At 42.3% G+C, this 15,991-nt stretch overlaps 1 protein-coding gene across 3 annotated transcripts in view; it reads right to left on the bottom strand.

Moving 5' to 3' along the window:
* Positions 1–15,991, bottom strand: part of mgl (low-density lipoprotein receptor-related protein megalin) — a 509,881-nt gene that overhangs the window by 23,438 nt on the left and 470,452 nt on the right. For all 3 annotated transcript variants that reach the window (XM_076204914.1, XM_076204826.1, XM_076204998.1), the window contains exons 39-46: positions 13,483–13,703; positions 13,037–13,260; positions 10,313–10,524; positions 9,541–9,724; positions 9,133–9,355; positions 6,894–8,054; positions 886–1,038; positions 450–592 (exon numbers count right to left, since the gene is read on the bottom strand). In XM_076204914.1, the coding sequence (XP_076061029.1) occupies positions 450–592; positions 886–1,038; positions 6,894–8,054; positions 9,133–9,355; positions 9,541–9,724; positions 10,313–10,524; positions 13,037–13,260; positions 13,483–13,703 (2,521 nt within the window). The remainder of the gene's footprint in view (positions 1–449; positions 593–885; positions 1,039–6,893; positions 8,055–9,132; positions 9,356–9,540; positions 9,725–10,312; positions 10,525–13,036; positions 13,261–13,482; positions 13,704–15,991) is intronic.

Below are 15,991 nucleotides of genomic sequence, written 5' to 3'. Positions count from 1 at the left end.
ATAAATTCATAAAAATTTGCTCTAATTTTGTACCTCGTCTTATACAAAGGTCGTCTTATACACGGAAATATACGGTACCTAATTGTATCACATCCACCAGTGCAGCCCACACTTAAATAGATTAAAGATTTTGTTACTGTCTGGATAAATAATGTATACTGCTGCTATTACCATGCCATTAGTAGATACATATACCAATGGCTATTTCCCCCTTACAAGGGAGGTAGCCAAAAAACAAAGGCATAAAATCCACTCCCACCCATTCCATCCCCCACATACTCCACTCCCATTCACCCCCTCCCTCCCTTTTATCTTGGCTCCTCCTGGATGATATGTCATCCCTGTATCTTGCCCACTGCCCTGGGTCAGAAGTAGTGCAGCAAGACACAGCACATCCACAGCATCACTAGTAACAACAAAATACACAGGGTACAAAAAAAGCAACTTACGGCATATGGTTGGGTCTTCATCTGAACCATCAGGGCAGTCTCTGTCACCATCACACCTCCATGCTATGTTGATACATTTACCTGTTCCATGGCACTTGAATTCAAATTCAGAGCAGTCAAGGTGACAATTCTGCTCATCAGACCTAGATAATAAAATTTATATGAACTTTAATTTAGCACTATTAGAAAATATAAGTAGCTTCTCAATAATGGTAAGCATTAAATTGAATTCTGTTTTATCCTTATTCACACAAATATAACACATTATTTAATGAATAACTGATATATTCCTTCCTTAATTTTTACATCACCCAAAGTCTACTTCTTCAAGAGAACCTTACAAAATTTAACATAGAAGAGACCATGTTGTGTTCTGAAATATAGAACACAATTTCTCAATTAAGCTTTAACAACTGTTAACAGACAACCAACTTACTTATCACCACAATCATCTTGACCATCACAAAGTTGGGTGGAAGTGGCGCAATTGCCATTCTCACACTGGAACTGTCCTGGTCGACATTTGCGCTCTGGACATCCAGTTTCTGGTTCGTCCTGTCCGTCCTTACAGTCCTTTTCTCCATCACATCTAGGGGCATAAAAAATTGCCATGTCTATAAAGCACATTTCTCACCTTTCCATTTCTTTATGCAATACATCAATAATGTTTTCATTTGTAATTTATATTCTCCAATTTGTTTCTTCTTAACTAGTTGCACTAAAACTACCCGATTGATTATTTATATAGATAAAACAAATTCCTTCCTATAAAGCATTACAAGAAATTGATAGGTGCCCATAGTGTTGCAGCATATTCACTATGGGGACCTAGCACAAAGAACATAAGAAAGTTAGAAAGAATACAAAGAGCAGCGACAAAGATGGCGCCTACACTGACAAACATGACATACAAAGATTGGAAAAATTACATCTGTCATCATTGGAACAGAGAAGAGAAAGAGGTTATTTGTTGACCATTTTCAGAATTATGAAAGGGATGGAAATTCTCGACAGAATTTCCATCCCTTTCAGTGTGGGTTTAGGACAGGTATGGTTTGTATGGACAAGATTTTTGTGGTGAGACTTACGTGAGAAAGAGTTAGAAAAAAGGATGTTTTTTGGGCTTTTATAGATTTGGAAAAAGTTTATGACAGTTAGACAGGAAGGTACTCTGGGAAGTGGAGTTTTAGATACTTGAGTACAAATATGACAGGGAAGGGAGTGGGGGTGGTGGAATGTAGATTGAGAAGCGAGTAAATTCCTTGGTGGATTAAAAAGTGCAATGAGAAATGGACATTTGGGAGTGGATTCAAAGAGGAGATTGTATGAAGGAGTGATTGTGACAACAGCAATGTACAGAGCAGAAACATGGAACATAAGAGGAAGAGAGAAGAAGTTTGAATGTGTTTGAGATGAAATGCCTGAGAAGTATGATAGGGGTTACTAGGCTAGATAGAGTGAGAAATGAGGAGGAGAACAAGGGTGGAAAGGGAGTTGGGAGATAGGGTTGATGAAAGAGTATTGGGATGGTTTGGAGACATGGAAAGAACGAGTGAAGAAAGATTAGTAAAAGATGTAGAAGGCAGAGGTGGAGTGAACATGAGGGGTCAACCTAGGATGAGATGGATGGATGGGGTAAAAGCATTGGGAAAGATGGGAATGTCTGTTGAGGAAGGACAGGACACAGAAGATAGTGGTGAATGGAGAATGGTTGTGTATGGGTGATGCTGTGATGCATGAGGGGGAGTGGGTGGGGGATGGGGATGTGGGAGTATGTACGAGAAATAAATTGACGCAGCCTAAAGGGATTTCTCCCCGTCTTTTCCTTTTCTACATGAGGGGACAGAGAGGGGGGAGGGTTACCAAATTAAAGAAGCAGCCTTGCTGTGCATGTGCAGTGTTGTGTTTTGTGACTGCTTCTGACCCAGGGCAGTGGACAAGATGCAGGGATGACCCGTCATCCAGGAGGTGCCAAGATAAGAGGGAGGGAAGAGGGTAGAGGGAGTGGAGTATGTAGGGGATGGAATGGGTGGGAGTGGTTTCTATGCCTCTGTTTTTTGGCTACCTCCCATGTAAGAGGGAAGAAAGCCTTTGGTGTATGTATGTATATATGTAACATATTTGCAGATGACTAAAAAATTAGAAGGATAAAAATGAGGAGGACGGTAGACTACTGCAAAAAGACCTAGACATTTTTTTGCATGGAGCCAAGAATGGGAAATTAAGTTCAATGCCAAAAATGCAAAGTACTGGAAATGGGCAGTAGTGGCAAAAGACCATCCTTAACCTATTCCTTGGGAAGTGAACTCATTACAAAAGCATAGGAGAAAGATTTGGAAGTGTTGATAAAAGACAACCTGTCACCTGACAGACACATCAGCAGGATTGTGGGAAAGACATACTGTAGATGATCAAAGTGGTGTTTCACTATATAGATCATACATACATACATATACCAAGCCTTTTTCCCCCTTACAAGGGAGGTAGCCAAAAAGGAAAAGGCATAAAATCATTCCCACCCATTCCATCCCTGAATACACTCCACACCCCTCCACCCTCCCTCTTATCTTAGCACCTCCTGGATGATGGGTCATCCCTGCACCTTGTCCACTGCCCTGGGTCAGAAGCAGTGTTGCAAGACACAGCACTTCCACAGCAAGGCCGCTTCATTAAATCGGCAACACCCCCTCTCCGTACCCCCATGTAAAGGAGAAGACGGGGAGAAATCCCTTTGGGCTGCGTCAAATTTTGCTCACACATACTACCTCACCCCCCATCCACCTGCCCATTCCACCTCATGCATCACATCATCATCCATATACAACCATTCTCCATTCACCCCTCTCTTCTGTCCTCTCCCGTCCTTCCTCAACGGACATTCCCCTCTTCCCCAAAGCCCCCTTCACCCCATCCATCCACTTCATCCTAGGACGTCCCCTCATGTTCACTCCCTCCACATCTGCATTCCATACCTCTTTTACTAGTCTTTCTTCACTCATTCTTTCCATGTGTCCAAACCATCCCAATACTCTTTCATCAACCCTATCTCCCAACTCCCTTTCCATCCCTGTTCTCCTCCTCACCTCTTCATTTCTCACACTATCTAGCCTAGTAACCCCCATCATACTTCTCAGACACCTCATCTCAAACACATTCAAACTCCTTCTCTCTTCCTCTCTTATGTTCCATGTTTCTGCCCTATACAGTGCTGTTGGCACAATCACTCCTTCATATAACCTCCTCTTAGCATCCATTCCCAAATGTCTATTCCTCATTACACTTTTTAATCCACCAAAGCATTTACTCACTTCTCTCAATCTACATTCTACCTCCACCTCCACTCCGCCTTTTCCTGCCACATTTGCACCCAAGTATCTAAAACTATCCACTTCCTCCAGTCGCTCTCCCTTAATGCTCACTTCCAGTCTGCTGCCACTTTCACCCCTTGAACATCTCATCACCTTACTTTTACCCACATTTATCTTCAGCTTTCTTCTATCACACACTCTCCCAAACTCTGTCACCAACTTCCTCAATCCCTCCTCCGATCCTGCCACAAGCGCAGTGTCGTCTGCAAACAACAGCTGGCTCACCTCCCACTTTTCTCCATTTTCTTTAACCATCTCCAATCCCTGACCCACCACCCTTGCATTTACCTCTCGCACTACCCCATCCATGTACAAGTTGAACAGCCAGGGCGACATAACGCATCCCTGACGAAGTCCCACCTTTACCTCGAACCACTCACTCTCTCCATTTCTAATCCTGATGCAAGCTCTACTACTCTCATAAAAACTCTTGACAGCTCCTAGAAGCTTTCCTATCCCGTATATCCTCAAAACCTCCCACAGTGCCTTACTGTCTACCCTGTCATAAGCCTTTTCCAGATCCATAAAAGACCAAAAAACATCCTTCCCCTTTCCTATAGCTTTCTCACATATCTGTCTTACCACAAAAATATGATCTACACAACCTCTACCCATCCTAAATCCACACTGTTCCTCACCAATTACTCCCTCTGTTCCTCTCCTAATCCTCTCAATCAAGATCTTCCCATAAGCCTTCCCAACTACACTTAACAAGCTAATCCCTCTGAAACTACTACATTCACACTTGTCCCCTTTTCCCTTGTAAAGTGGAACTATACAGGCACTCCTCCAGTCCTCCAGCACTCTACCCTCTCTCAAGCAAACATTATATAACCTCACCAGCCAGTCCACTATCACTGTACCTCCTTTTTTTAGACACTGCATGTCATCCATCCAGACCAGGTGCCTTACCTGCTTTCATCATCTTAACAACTGCCTTCACTTCATCCTTCCTTATTTCTCCTCCATTTTCCTCACTCATTATGGTCATTTTCTTAGCATTTCCCACTGCAGCCATCTTTCCCTCCCTATCCTCCTTCACATTTAGCAACTCCCTAAAATATTCTGCCCATCTTCCCCTTACTGCCTTCTCTTCCATTATCATCTCTCCATCAAGATATGAAAAAACTCTATGAAACCCTGATCCATCCAAGACTGGAATGTGCATTAGTAGTATGGTCTCACCACCAAACTGGTCCCCAGCCTGGCAGATAGAAGCATACGAGATAAGACCAATAGCACTGGCTGGGTCTGCCAACTTTGAAAGATCAAAAAGAGGTGATGATTGCAGTATTCAGGTTACTAAAGGGGATAGATTGCACTGACAAAAGATCTCCCGATTAATGAGAGGGCTTTAAGAAGTCATGGGAGCAAATTATGAAAGACCACATGTCTAAAGCACACAAAGAAATGCAGTTTTCTACTCAGATGCACAAATACTTGGAATAGCTTACAAGGTGATATAGCCCAAGCTCAAACAATACGCGAATTCAAATCTAAATATGAGAACTGGAAATCAAGTATATAGATTAAGTTGGAACTACATGAATTTGAGATTAGGTATAATAAAAAATAAGAGAATAGGAGACGGGACCCAACGAACACTGCTCTTTTCCTGTGTACTACAATTAGATAAATACATTACAGCATGCCAGACCCCCTCATATCCAACCCTCTGAATCCTCTCTCCCCTGAGAGGACAGAGTTCACTGGCCAGGCTGTGATGTAACCACCTCTCAGCCCTTTTACATACATACATGTACCAAGGGCTTTTCCCCCTATATGGGGGGTAGCCAAAAAGAAAAAGGCATAGAAACCACTCCCACCCATTCCATTTCCTATATATTCCACTCCCCTCCACCCTCCTCCCTCTCTCTTATCTTGGCACCTCCTGGATGACAGGTCATCCCTGCATCCTGTCCACTGCCCTGGGTCAGAAGCAGTGTCGCAAGACACAGCACATCCACAGCAAGGCCGCTTCATAAATTCGGTGACCCCCCCCCCCCCCCGTGTCAATTTTTTTTCTCATACATACTTCCTCACCCCCCAACCCCCACCCACTCCCCCTCATGCATCACAGTATCATCTATACACAACCCCTCTCCATTCACTCCTATCTTCTGTCCTCTCCCGTCCTTCCTCCAGACATTCCTCTCTTTTGTAATGCCCATTTCACCCCATCCATCCATCTCATCCAAGGATGCCCCCTCATATTCACTCCACCTCTGCCTTCCACACTTCTTTTACTAATCTTTCTTCACTCATTCTTTCCATGTGTCCAAACCATCCTAATACTCTTTCATCAACCCTATCTCCCAGTTCCCTTTCCATCCCTGTTCTCCTCCTCACCTCCTCATTTCTCTATCTAGCCTAGTAACCCCTATTATACTTCTCAGACATTTCATCTCAAACACATTCAAACTCCTTCTCTCTTCCTCTCTCATGTTCCATGTTTCTGCCCTATACAGTGCTGTTGGCACAATCACTCCTCCATATAACCTCCTCTTAGCATCCATTCCCAGATGTCTATTTCTCATTACACTTTTCAATCCACCAAGGCATTTACTCGCTTCTCTCAATCTAGATTCTACCTCCACCCCTACTCCTCCCTTTCCTGCCACATTCACACCCAAGTATCTAAAACTATCCACTTCCTCCAGTCTTTCACCTTTAATGCTCACCTCCAGCCTGCTGTCACTCTCTCCCCTTGTACATCTCATCACCTTACTTTTACCCACATTTATCTTCAGCTTCCTTCTTTCACAACAACTATATTACAGGAAACCGGGAGACCTACCTGTACTTCATAAAACTTTTGTGAAAACACTGTACTACAACCATTTGTTTTTATGTACTGCTTCTCCCATGTGTATTCCTATACCATTTTAGTACAAGATATAAAGCTGGTATTTTCTATACTGACAAGCCCTCTTCAGCCTTACAACCATTCAACAAATTGCCTTACATCCACTATTTTCTTTACTTCCTGAATATCCAACATTCATATCATTAACTGTATTCTATTCTTATTCAAGTGACTTCTACTCGTGTAGAAGTCTTAAGAGACTGTACTTACCTCCAGTACGAGGGTATACATTTGTTATCACTGCCAGCACAGAGGAATTGTCCTTGGGTACAGTTGGCAATGCAGGTTTTGTTGTCCTTGTCCAAGAAGAACTGGTCTGGGCACTGACATTTATAGGTCACCTCATTTCCTCCTAATGGTGAGATGAGGCACAGATGGGAGCATCCTCCATTATTTGGATCACACGGGTTAAAGTAAGGTAGCTGGCGCAGTGGATGGTAAATATGGATGTCATATGGACGATGTGTTGTGTTGCGTAGATACTCGAAACCTTCTCCTGTGAACTTATTTGCACGCAAGATAGCCTTTAAGTTCCAGTCTGTCCAGTACATGTAGTCATCAAACACAGAAATAGCAAACACATGAGGAACCTTAATGCCTGATAAAACTTCATGACGGTTCCTACCATCCAAGTTAGCAAAGGCTATGTAATCAAGATGTGCATCTGCCCAATAGATGCGATCAGTGAAGTAGTCAATAGTTAGTGCATTAGGCCACACTATCTTATTATCAAAGTTAAGGATGCGAGAGAAGTTCGATCCATCCATACCAATTCGACCAATGTATGTTTCAAGATGCCAGTCAGTGAAGTACACATAGCCAATACCTGGATGTACAGCAACTGCTCGTGGGTCGCTGATATCATCAAACTTTAGTGTTCTTCGGTTGGTTCCATTGAGTTCAGCCACATCAAGGTGTTTACTATGACGGTCCAACCAATAGATTTTACGACCCACCCAGTCTACAGCAAGTCCTTCAAGACCATGACTGTCATGCTTAACTATATCTTCCTTTTCTGTACCATTCATTTTCACTCGATAGATAGTCTTGGCTGTGACATCAGAAAAGTACAACATATCTTCTGCAACATCAAAATCAAGAGCCACCACATTTCGTAGGTCTTGATGCATGAGGACATAACGTGAGCCATTTACTGTTAGTTTTCGAACATAGTATTTGTTTGAGAACACCACCCAAGGGTCAATCTTATCTCTTCTCTTGCAGGTCTTTCCATTGATCTCTTTTTCATAATATTTCTCATCGCACTTGCAAGTGTAGTTACCAGGTGTATTGAAGCACTTCTGTGAACACACTCCAGGTGTCTCTACACACTCGTTCAAATCATCACATGCTTTCCCATCTGGCAACAACCTGTAACATTAGGAAAGTGTTACTTAATACCAATTATTGCATTACCATGGGAAATTAGTTAATGTATTGGTGATATGCCAGTATAACCAAAACATACAACTTTAATATGAATGGGTACGGAGATAATGTACCCTTTCACGAAAATTACACTTTTCAAAGTTAACATATTCTATCTAAAAGTATTTCCACAATGAAGACTCGCTCAGCTTAAAGAAACTTACATACAATGATTATCTCATAGTTAACCTCTTTAATACGAGTCAAATATTTGCATGAACATCTGGTTGCCTCATGTACAATGATGCAGCATAATACACGCATTACAAAATATAAAGTTACTGCCATTATATTTGTTCTCTTTCACCCTGAATAAATATAACTTCACAGAAAACATGATCCTGTTCACAGAATACAGGGGTCACTCAGCTACATCTAATACCTACAAAATAAATATAATCAGGAAGCTGACCCCAGCATCCTCATATACCCCACTCACAGCTCATGATGCATACATAGGCATTATGGTATTCAAGAGTTTAATGAGCTTTATCTAGCAGAACTTTACAAGCATCAAATACAAGTGCCCTATAGACAATCTAAATGACACTTCTTTCCTATCACATCAAACCTAACACCCTATTTTATCAAAGTTAAAGTTGAATTAGAACAAGTGATGGTGTGAGACAGACCCTTCTATACACCTCTTGGGAAGAGAAACTGTTGTCTGCATAGCATTAGTATAGGTCCATTTCTATGTCACCAGCTAGTAAGAAGTAGGCTGCAGTTGCTAGCTGTCACCTTTAAGGTAACATACAAAGGGAGGATAGTTGAAATTGAGTAAGGGCTTGGTCTATCAAAGTTGTACTTCCAGATGTAGGCAAGTGTTGGTAATAGGATCTTAAGATGAGTAAAGGGATAAATTTGTCACCTGTCTCACAGCACCAAAAGAAGCAGATAGCATTTCTTTTCCCAATTAATGCAACCATGTCCTTCCCTCATGACCATACCAAAGACAATACTCTAGTAAAGCAATATTACGAGTTTACTACAACCACAGTAAACAATACTCAAGACTTACTTGTATCCATTCATACAAGCACACTCATAACCAGTGATGATGTTAACACATTTGTGCTCACACTGGTTCATTTCAACCTTTGCACACTCGTCAACATTGCAAGTGTGTGGTTCATCAGTTCCATCTGAACAGTCATCTACTTTGTTGCACACCAACTTAAGTTCAATGCAGTCACCATTCTTGCACTGATAGTGCCCAGGTTCACATTTTTCAATTTCATCCTCTGTTGGGGTTATAAAATGTATACAATTTATTGCAAAAGTGTGCACAATACTCTTGATCCACATGAAATTTTTTACAGTACTTGTAAAATTATCTAAAACAATGAAATTCCTTGCAAAACATTTTTCAGTGACATTTGTCTAAAACACAATATATATAAAAAATAAGTCAACCATATTTACTCACCACATCCTACTTCATCAGAGTTGTCAAGGCAGTCATTTTCACCATCACAGCGATATGATTTACGTATGCACTTTGCATTATTGCAAGAAAACTCATCACTTGTACAATTCCTGTATTTGGAATTGCACTCAATTCCTTCATCTGAGCCATCACCACAATCATTGTCATGGTCACACTTCCATTCCTGAAAATATAATTCACCTGTTTATTCTGCAATACAGGAAGGGACAGGGAAACCATTCATCCTATCATGCTAGAAAGGGGTGGTTCAATGGGTTTTGACATGAGCATACTTTGATTTCTTCATTCCCTAAATATGGGGATGTGGCAAAGTCAAAGTGCACACCCACATTATACACAATTAAAACCTGTTTAACTACCACTCCCATTGCAGCACCTGAATCAAAGGTAATACTGCAGGGAAATGCTCTTCCACATCAGGGCCTGACAGCTGGAGCTGGTTTACCCCCACTGCTTCATCATTTGCTGGCCCCCCCACCTCCACATCTATTCAAAATAATTTGTGAAGCAGATGAAAATACTCTTAACAGCCATATCATCCTTTCATCTACAGATCAAATTATAAAGGCATTCTTGATTAAATCTACCTCATTAATTTCCTTTCCTTATAAAAGAAACCTTTCCAAACACATTTAAATATACATACACTTTTTGCCTTGTTCCTTGTACTATATGATTCTGAGAAAGTTTACATTTTTAAGAATCAATGTAGACATACAGTATTATTAACAAGCAAGAAGCCACCACTTACTGTACTGATGCAGCGACCATTATCGCAGGTGAACTCGTTTTCTCCACAAGGTTCTGGAGGTGGGCAATGATGTACAGATACATCTTCATCAGCACCATCCACACAATCAGGATCTCCATCACATACCCATTTCTTGGGAATGCATTTGGTACGTCCCCACTGTTTGTTGGCTTCACAGGTAAATTCAGTTTCGTTGTCACATTTCCTGTCATCTAGTTGCAAAGAGGACAAGTTGCCTTAGACATGTACACTTTTATCTACCTATATACTTGTCTACCTAACTATAATGGGAGAAAGAAGTGGAGTTTTAAGTATTTAAGGTACATGTTGCAGTAAATGGAGTAATGGAGAATTGCTATGTAAAGAAGGAAGTAAATATCTGGGAGGAATGAAAACTATTAGAAAACAGGTTAGGTATCTGAAGACAAATACAAAGGGAAAGTTATATGAAGATGGAAATGATTCCATGTCATTGTGCAGGGCTGTGCCCTCAGGGGTGGGGATGGAGAGTAAAGGGTCTGGGAGGACAACTGCTCCTCAGGAATTTTTCAATTTTCTAACTTCCACATTTCCTGATAACTACCCCACCAAATTGGTGGGGTAGTTACCAGAAAATGTGTAGGAAGAGTTAAGGATGTTTTTAGGGGAGAGTGGGGGAATATCAGATCACTTTTTGGTGAAAGGTCAGAGTTGAGGACAGATGGAGAAAGAGGAAAATGACAGAGGGTAGGGAGGTGCTCAAAGTGAACTGCTTAAATGAGAGGAAGAAGGAGGGGGAATGTAGGAAGAGGCTGAGAGTAGTGGGAGGGGGTAGGGGTGGAGTGGAGCTGGGAGTGAAGATGTTTCAGGGAGTCGCAGTGTGTGGGAATGGTGTGTGGAATGGGAAGGGCTGGGGGTGGGGAAGTGAGAGTTTGCAGATTCACTGCAGAATGGAATGAAAGAATCATGTGAGGTGCAGGGAGAGATGGAGCATAGGATGGGGGAGGCAGGGAGGAGAGCAGATCAGAGGTGGGGTGGGAGTATGACAAAATTTTGAAAGAAATAAAAACATTGTTTTGAAAAGAAATTAAGAGAGGAAGAGGAAAATAAGGTAGAGAAGAAAATGTAAAAGGTGCAGATGGAGAGATGATAATGGAAGAGATAGCAGCAAGAGGAAGATGGGCAGAGTATTTTAGGGAGTTGCTAAATGTGGAGAAAAGTGGGAGCTAAGCCGGTTGTTTTTTGCTGATGACATTGTGCTTGTAGCAGAATTAGAGAAGGGATTGAGGAAGTTAGTGAGAGTTTGGGAAGGTGTGCAAAAGAAGGAAGTTGAAGATAAATGTGGATAAAAGTAAGGTGATGAGATGTACAAGGGGAGAAAGTGGCAGCAGACTGGAAGCGAGTATTAAGGGAGAGAGACTGGAGGAAAAGGATAGTTTTAGATACTTGGTGCAAATGTGGCAGGAAAGGGAGGAGTGGAGTTGGAATGTAGATTGAGAGAAGCGAGTAAATGCCTTGGGGGATTAAGAAGTGTAATGAGAAATAGACATTTGGAAATGGATTTTAAGAGGAGATTGTATGAAGGAGCAATTGAGCCAACAGCACTGTATGGGGCAGAAACATACAGGATGAGAGCTATGCTCATAGTGACCCGTTTTCACATCTCTCCACATCCAGTTTATTCTTAAAATCGTGTATAGTTCTGGCACTCACTGTTTCTCTGTGTGTTTCAGTTGAGGTGTTTGAGAAGTAGGATAGGGATTACTAGGCTGGATGGAGTGAGAAACAAGGTGAGGAGGAGAACTGGGGTGGAAAGGGAGCTGGGAGATTGCATTGATGAAAGAGTATTGGGATGGTTTGGACACATGGAAAGAATGAGTTAAGAAAGACTAGTAAAAGAGGTGACAAAGGCAGAGATAGGAGTAAACATGAGGGGTCAACCAAGGACAAGATAGATGGATGGGGTAAAATTGGGAAAGAGGGGAATGTCTGTTGAGGAAGGATGGGAGAAGACAGAAGATAGGGGTGAATGGAGAATGGCTGTGTATGGATGATGTTGTGATGCATGGAAGGGAATGGGTGGGGAATGGGGGGGGGTGAAGGAGCAAGTGTGAATGATATTTTGACAGCCTGAAGAGTTTCTCCCCATCTTCTCTTTTTCTGCATGAAGGAATGGAGAGGAGGGTGTCACCTATTAAATGAAGCTGCCTTGCTGTGGATGTGCTGTGTCTTGCTACATTACTTCTGACCTAGGGCAGTGGGCGAGATGCAGGAATGACCTGTCATGCACGCCTTGGCTGGCCACCTCCCATACGAGGGCTTTCACCCTTTTATAAGGGGATGTGGACACCACACCCATGAAAACAATTTTTTGTCCTTTTTATCTTTGTACCTCATAGATGAAAGGTCATAGCTGTCCCACACCACATTGGTTGGGTCAGAGACAAGGTAGGAAGACATCATCTTGAGAACAGGATCTAATTGAGCTGGTTCTCACCCATTTAAGATGGCAACCTCTCCCCCCCTTAAAAAAATATACATACATATACCAAAGGCTTCCCCCTTACAAGGGAGGTAGCCAAAAAACAGGCATAAAATCCACTCCCACCCATTCCATGTGGGGATGGAATGGGTGGGAGTGGATTTTATGCTCACTTCTAATAATAAATATAACAATAAATAAAATAAATATAAGATGAAAATCATAATTTGTCACATTGGGGTATGAACTTGTCAAAAACTTACTACATTGGTGACGATCATCCTCATCTGAGCCATCATGACAATCATTATCACCATCACATATGTATATTTTGGGAACACAGTTGCCATTATCACATGTAAAGAGATCACCATAGCAGGTACGATCTTCTTTCTTGCAATAATCTTCAGGTTCATCAGCATTGTCTCCACAATCATCATCTCCATCACAATGCCAGGTACCAGGTATACAACGATGATTGGGGCACCTACAACAGACCATGCATTTAGTTATATTAATTTCATCAAGTACCAAAATAAAAAATTGTGCAACTTAAGCTTCATCTACATTGCTCATGTATTCTTACTATACATTTTCCAAATGTTTTTGTCTACCGAGAATGAGCTTATTAATTCTTTTAAGAGTTCAATTCATTTCTATACAGTTTTACCACTGAACAAAATTCTTTCACTATTCAATTATTCTGTACCTGAAGCTGTTCGGAGGACATGACCGGTTAGAACAATGAAGCTGATCTTCATCAGAATTGTCCCCACAGTCATTGTCACCATCACATAACCAATAGGGTTCAACACAGATGGTTGTGTTTTCACAGCGCAGATTTTTTGGGGGGCAGGTCACCTCTGGGCAGTGTTCTCTGGCTTCATCTGATGTATGTTTGTCTTTGCAGTCATTAATACCATTACATACCTGAAAATGAAAAGTTTCTTATTATATATACATACCAAAACACCTTTCTCTCCATTATAGGTAATTTGCCAAGTCAAAGCATACAATCCTACATTAATCAGTTCATCACCAGTTTAGTTTTGTTAAAAGCTTTAATTATCCACTTGACAAAGAATTTGAACAGCTAAAAGAAACACTAATTACAATGCATAAACAGATTGAAAAGTGTGTTGAGCGATAGACATTTGGGAATGGATGCTAAGAGGCGATTGTATGAAGGCGTGATTGTGCCAACAGCACTGTACAGGGCAGAAACATAAGAGAGGAGGAGTTTGAATGCGTTTGAGATGAGGTGCCTGAGAAGTATGTTAAGGGTTACTAGGCTGGATGTAGTGAGAAATGAGGAGGTGAGGAGGAGAACAGGGGTGATGAAAGAGTATAAGGATGGTTTGGACACAGAAAGAACGAGTGAAGAAAGAATAGTAAAAGTGGTGTGGTAGGCAGAGGTTGAAGGAGTGAACATGGGGAGGCAACCTAGGACGAGATGGATGGATGGCGTAAAAGTGGCATTGGGAAAGAGGGGAATGTCTGTCAAGGAAGGACGGGAAAGGACAGAAGATAAGGAGGAAAAAGTCGTGGGTATATGTATGATGAACAGCTCATATGAACGTTTATTTTATTCATCTACAAATACATATATACATACATATACCAAGGCTTTTTCCCCCTTACAAGGGAGGTAGCCAAAAAGGAAAAGGCATAAAATCATTCCCACCCATTCCATCCCTGAATACACTCCACACCCCTCCACCCTCCCTCTTATCTTAGCATCTCCTGGATGACGGGTCATCCCTGCACCTTGTCCACTGCCCTGGGTCAGAGGCAGTGTCGCAAGACACAGCACAGCCACAGCAAGGCCGCTTCATTTAATCGGCGACCCTCCCTCTCCATCCCCCCATGCATAAAAGGAAAAGACAGGGAGAAATCCCTTCAGGCTGCGTCGAATTTTGCTCACACATACTATCTCAACCCCCATCCCCCCGCCCATTCCACCTCATGCACCACATCATCCATATACAACCATTCTCCATTCACCCCTCTCTTCTGTCCTCTCCCGTCCTTCCTCAACAGACATTCCCCTCTTCCCCAAAGCCCCCTTCACCCCATCCATCCACCTCATCCTAGGACATCCCCTCATGTTCACTCCCTCCACATCTGCCTTCCATACCTCTTTTACTAGTCTTTCTTCACTCATTCTTTCCATGTGTCCAAACCATCCTAATCTTTCATCAACCCTATCTCCCAACTCCCTTTCCACCCCTGTTCTTCTCACCTCCTCATTTCTCACACTATCTAGCCTAGTAACCCCCATCATACTTCTCAGACACCTCATCACAAACACATTCAAACTCCTCCTCTCTTCCTCTCTTATGTTCCATGTTTCTGCCCCATACAGTGCTGTTGGCACAATCACTCCTTCATATAACCTCCACTTAGCATCCATTCCCAGATGTCTATTCCTCATTACACTCTTTAATCCACCAAGGCATTTATTCGCTTCTCTCAATCTACATTCTACCTCCACCTCCACTCCTTTTCCTGCCACATTTGCACCCAAGTATCTAAAACTATCCACTTCCTCCAGTTGCTCTCCTTTAATGCTCACTTCCAGTCTGCTGCCACTTTCACCCCTTGAACATCTAATCACCTTACTTTTACCCACATTTATCTTCAGCTTTCTTCTATCACACACTCCCAAACTCTGTCAGCAACTTCCTCAATCCCTCCTCCGATCCTGCCACAAGCACAGTGTCGTCCGCAAACAACAGCTGGCTCACCTCCCACTTTTCTCCATTTTCTTTAACCATCTCCAATCCCTGACCCACCACCCTTGCATTTACCTCTCAAACTACCCCATCCATTTACAAGTTGAACAGCCACAAATACCAAAGGTTTTCCCCCCCTTACAAGGGAGGTAGCTGAAGTCAAAAGGCATAATTCCACTCCCACCGATTTCATTCCTACCCATTCCACTCCCATTCACCACCCCTCTTTTCTTGGCTCCTCCAAGATGGATCATCCCTGCATCTCACCAATTGCCCTGGATCCGAAGCAATACAGCAAGACCACTTCACTTAATCAGCGACCCCCTCCCCCCTCTCTGCCCCCTTGTGCAGAAAAGAGGATATGGGGAGAAATTCCTTCAGGCTGCATCAAAATATCTTTCACACATAACCACTCCCTAACCCCACCATCCCCCACCCACTCCCATGCATCACAGTACCATCCATACACAATCATTCTCCCCT

This window comes from Oratosquilla oratoria, chromosome 1, assembly GCF_046742065.1.
Source record: "Oratosquilla oratoria isolate Oo_2021 chromosome 1, ASM4674206v1, whole genome shotgun sequence".
Taxonomy (NCBI): Eukaryota; Metazoa; Arthropoda; class Malacostraca; order Stomatopoda; family Squillidae; genus Oratosquilla; species Oratosquilla oratoria.
This window is presented reverse-complemented; position numbering and strand designations above follow the sequence as displayed.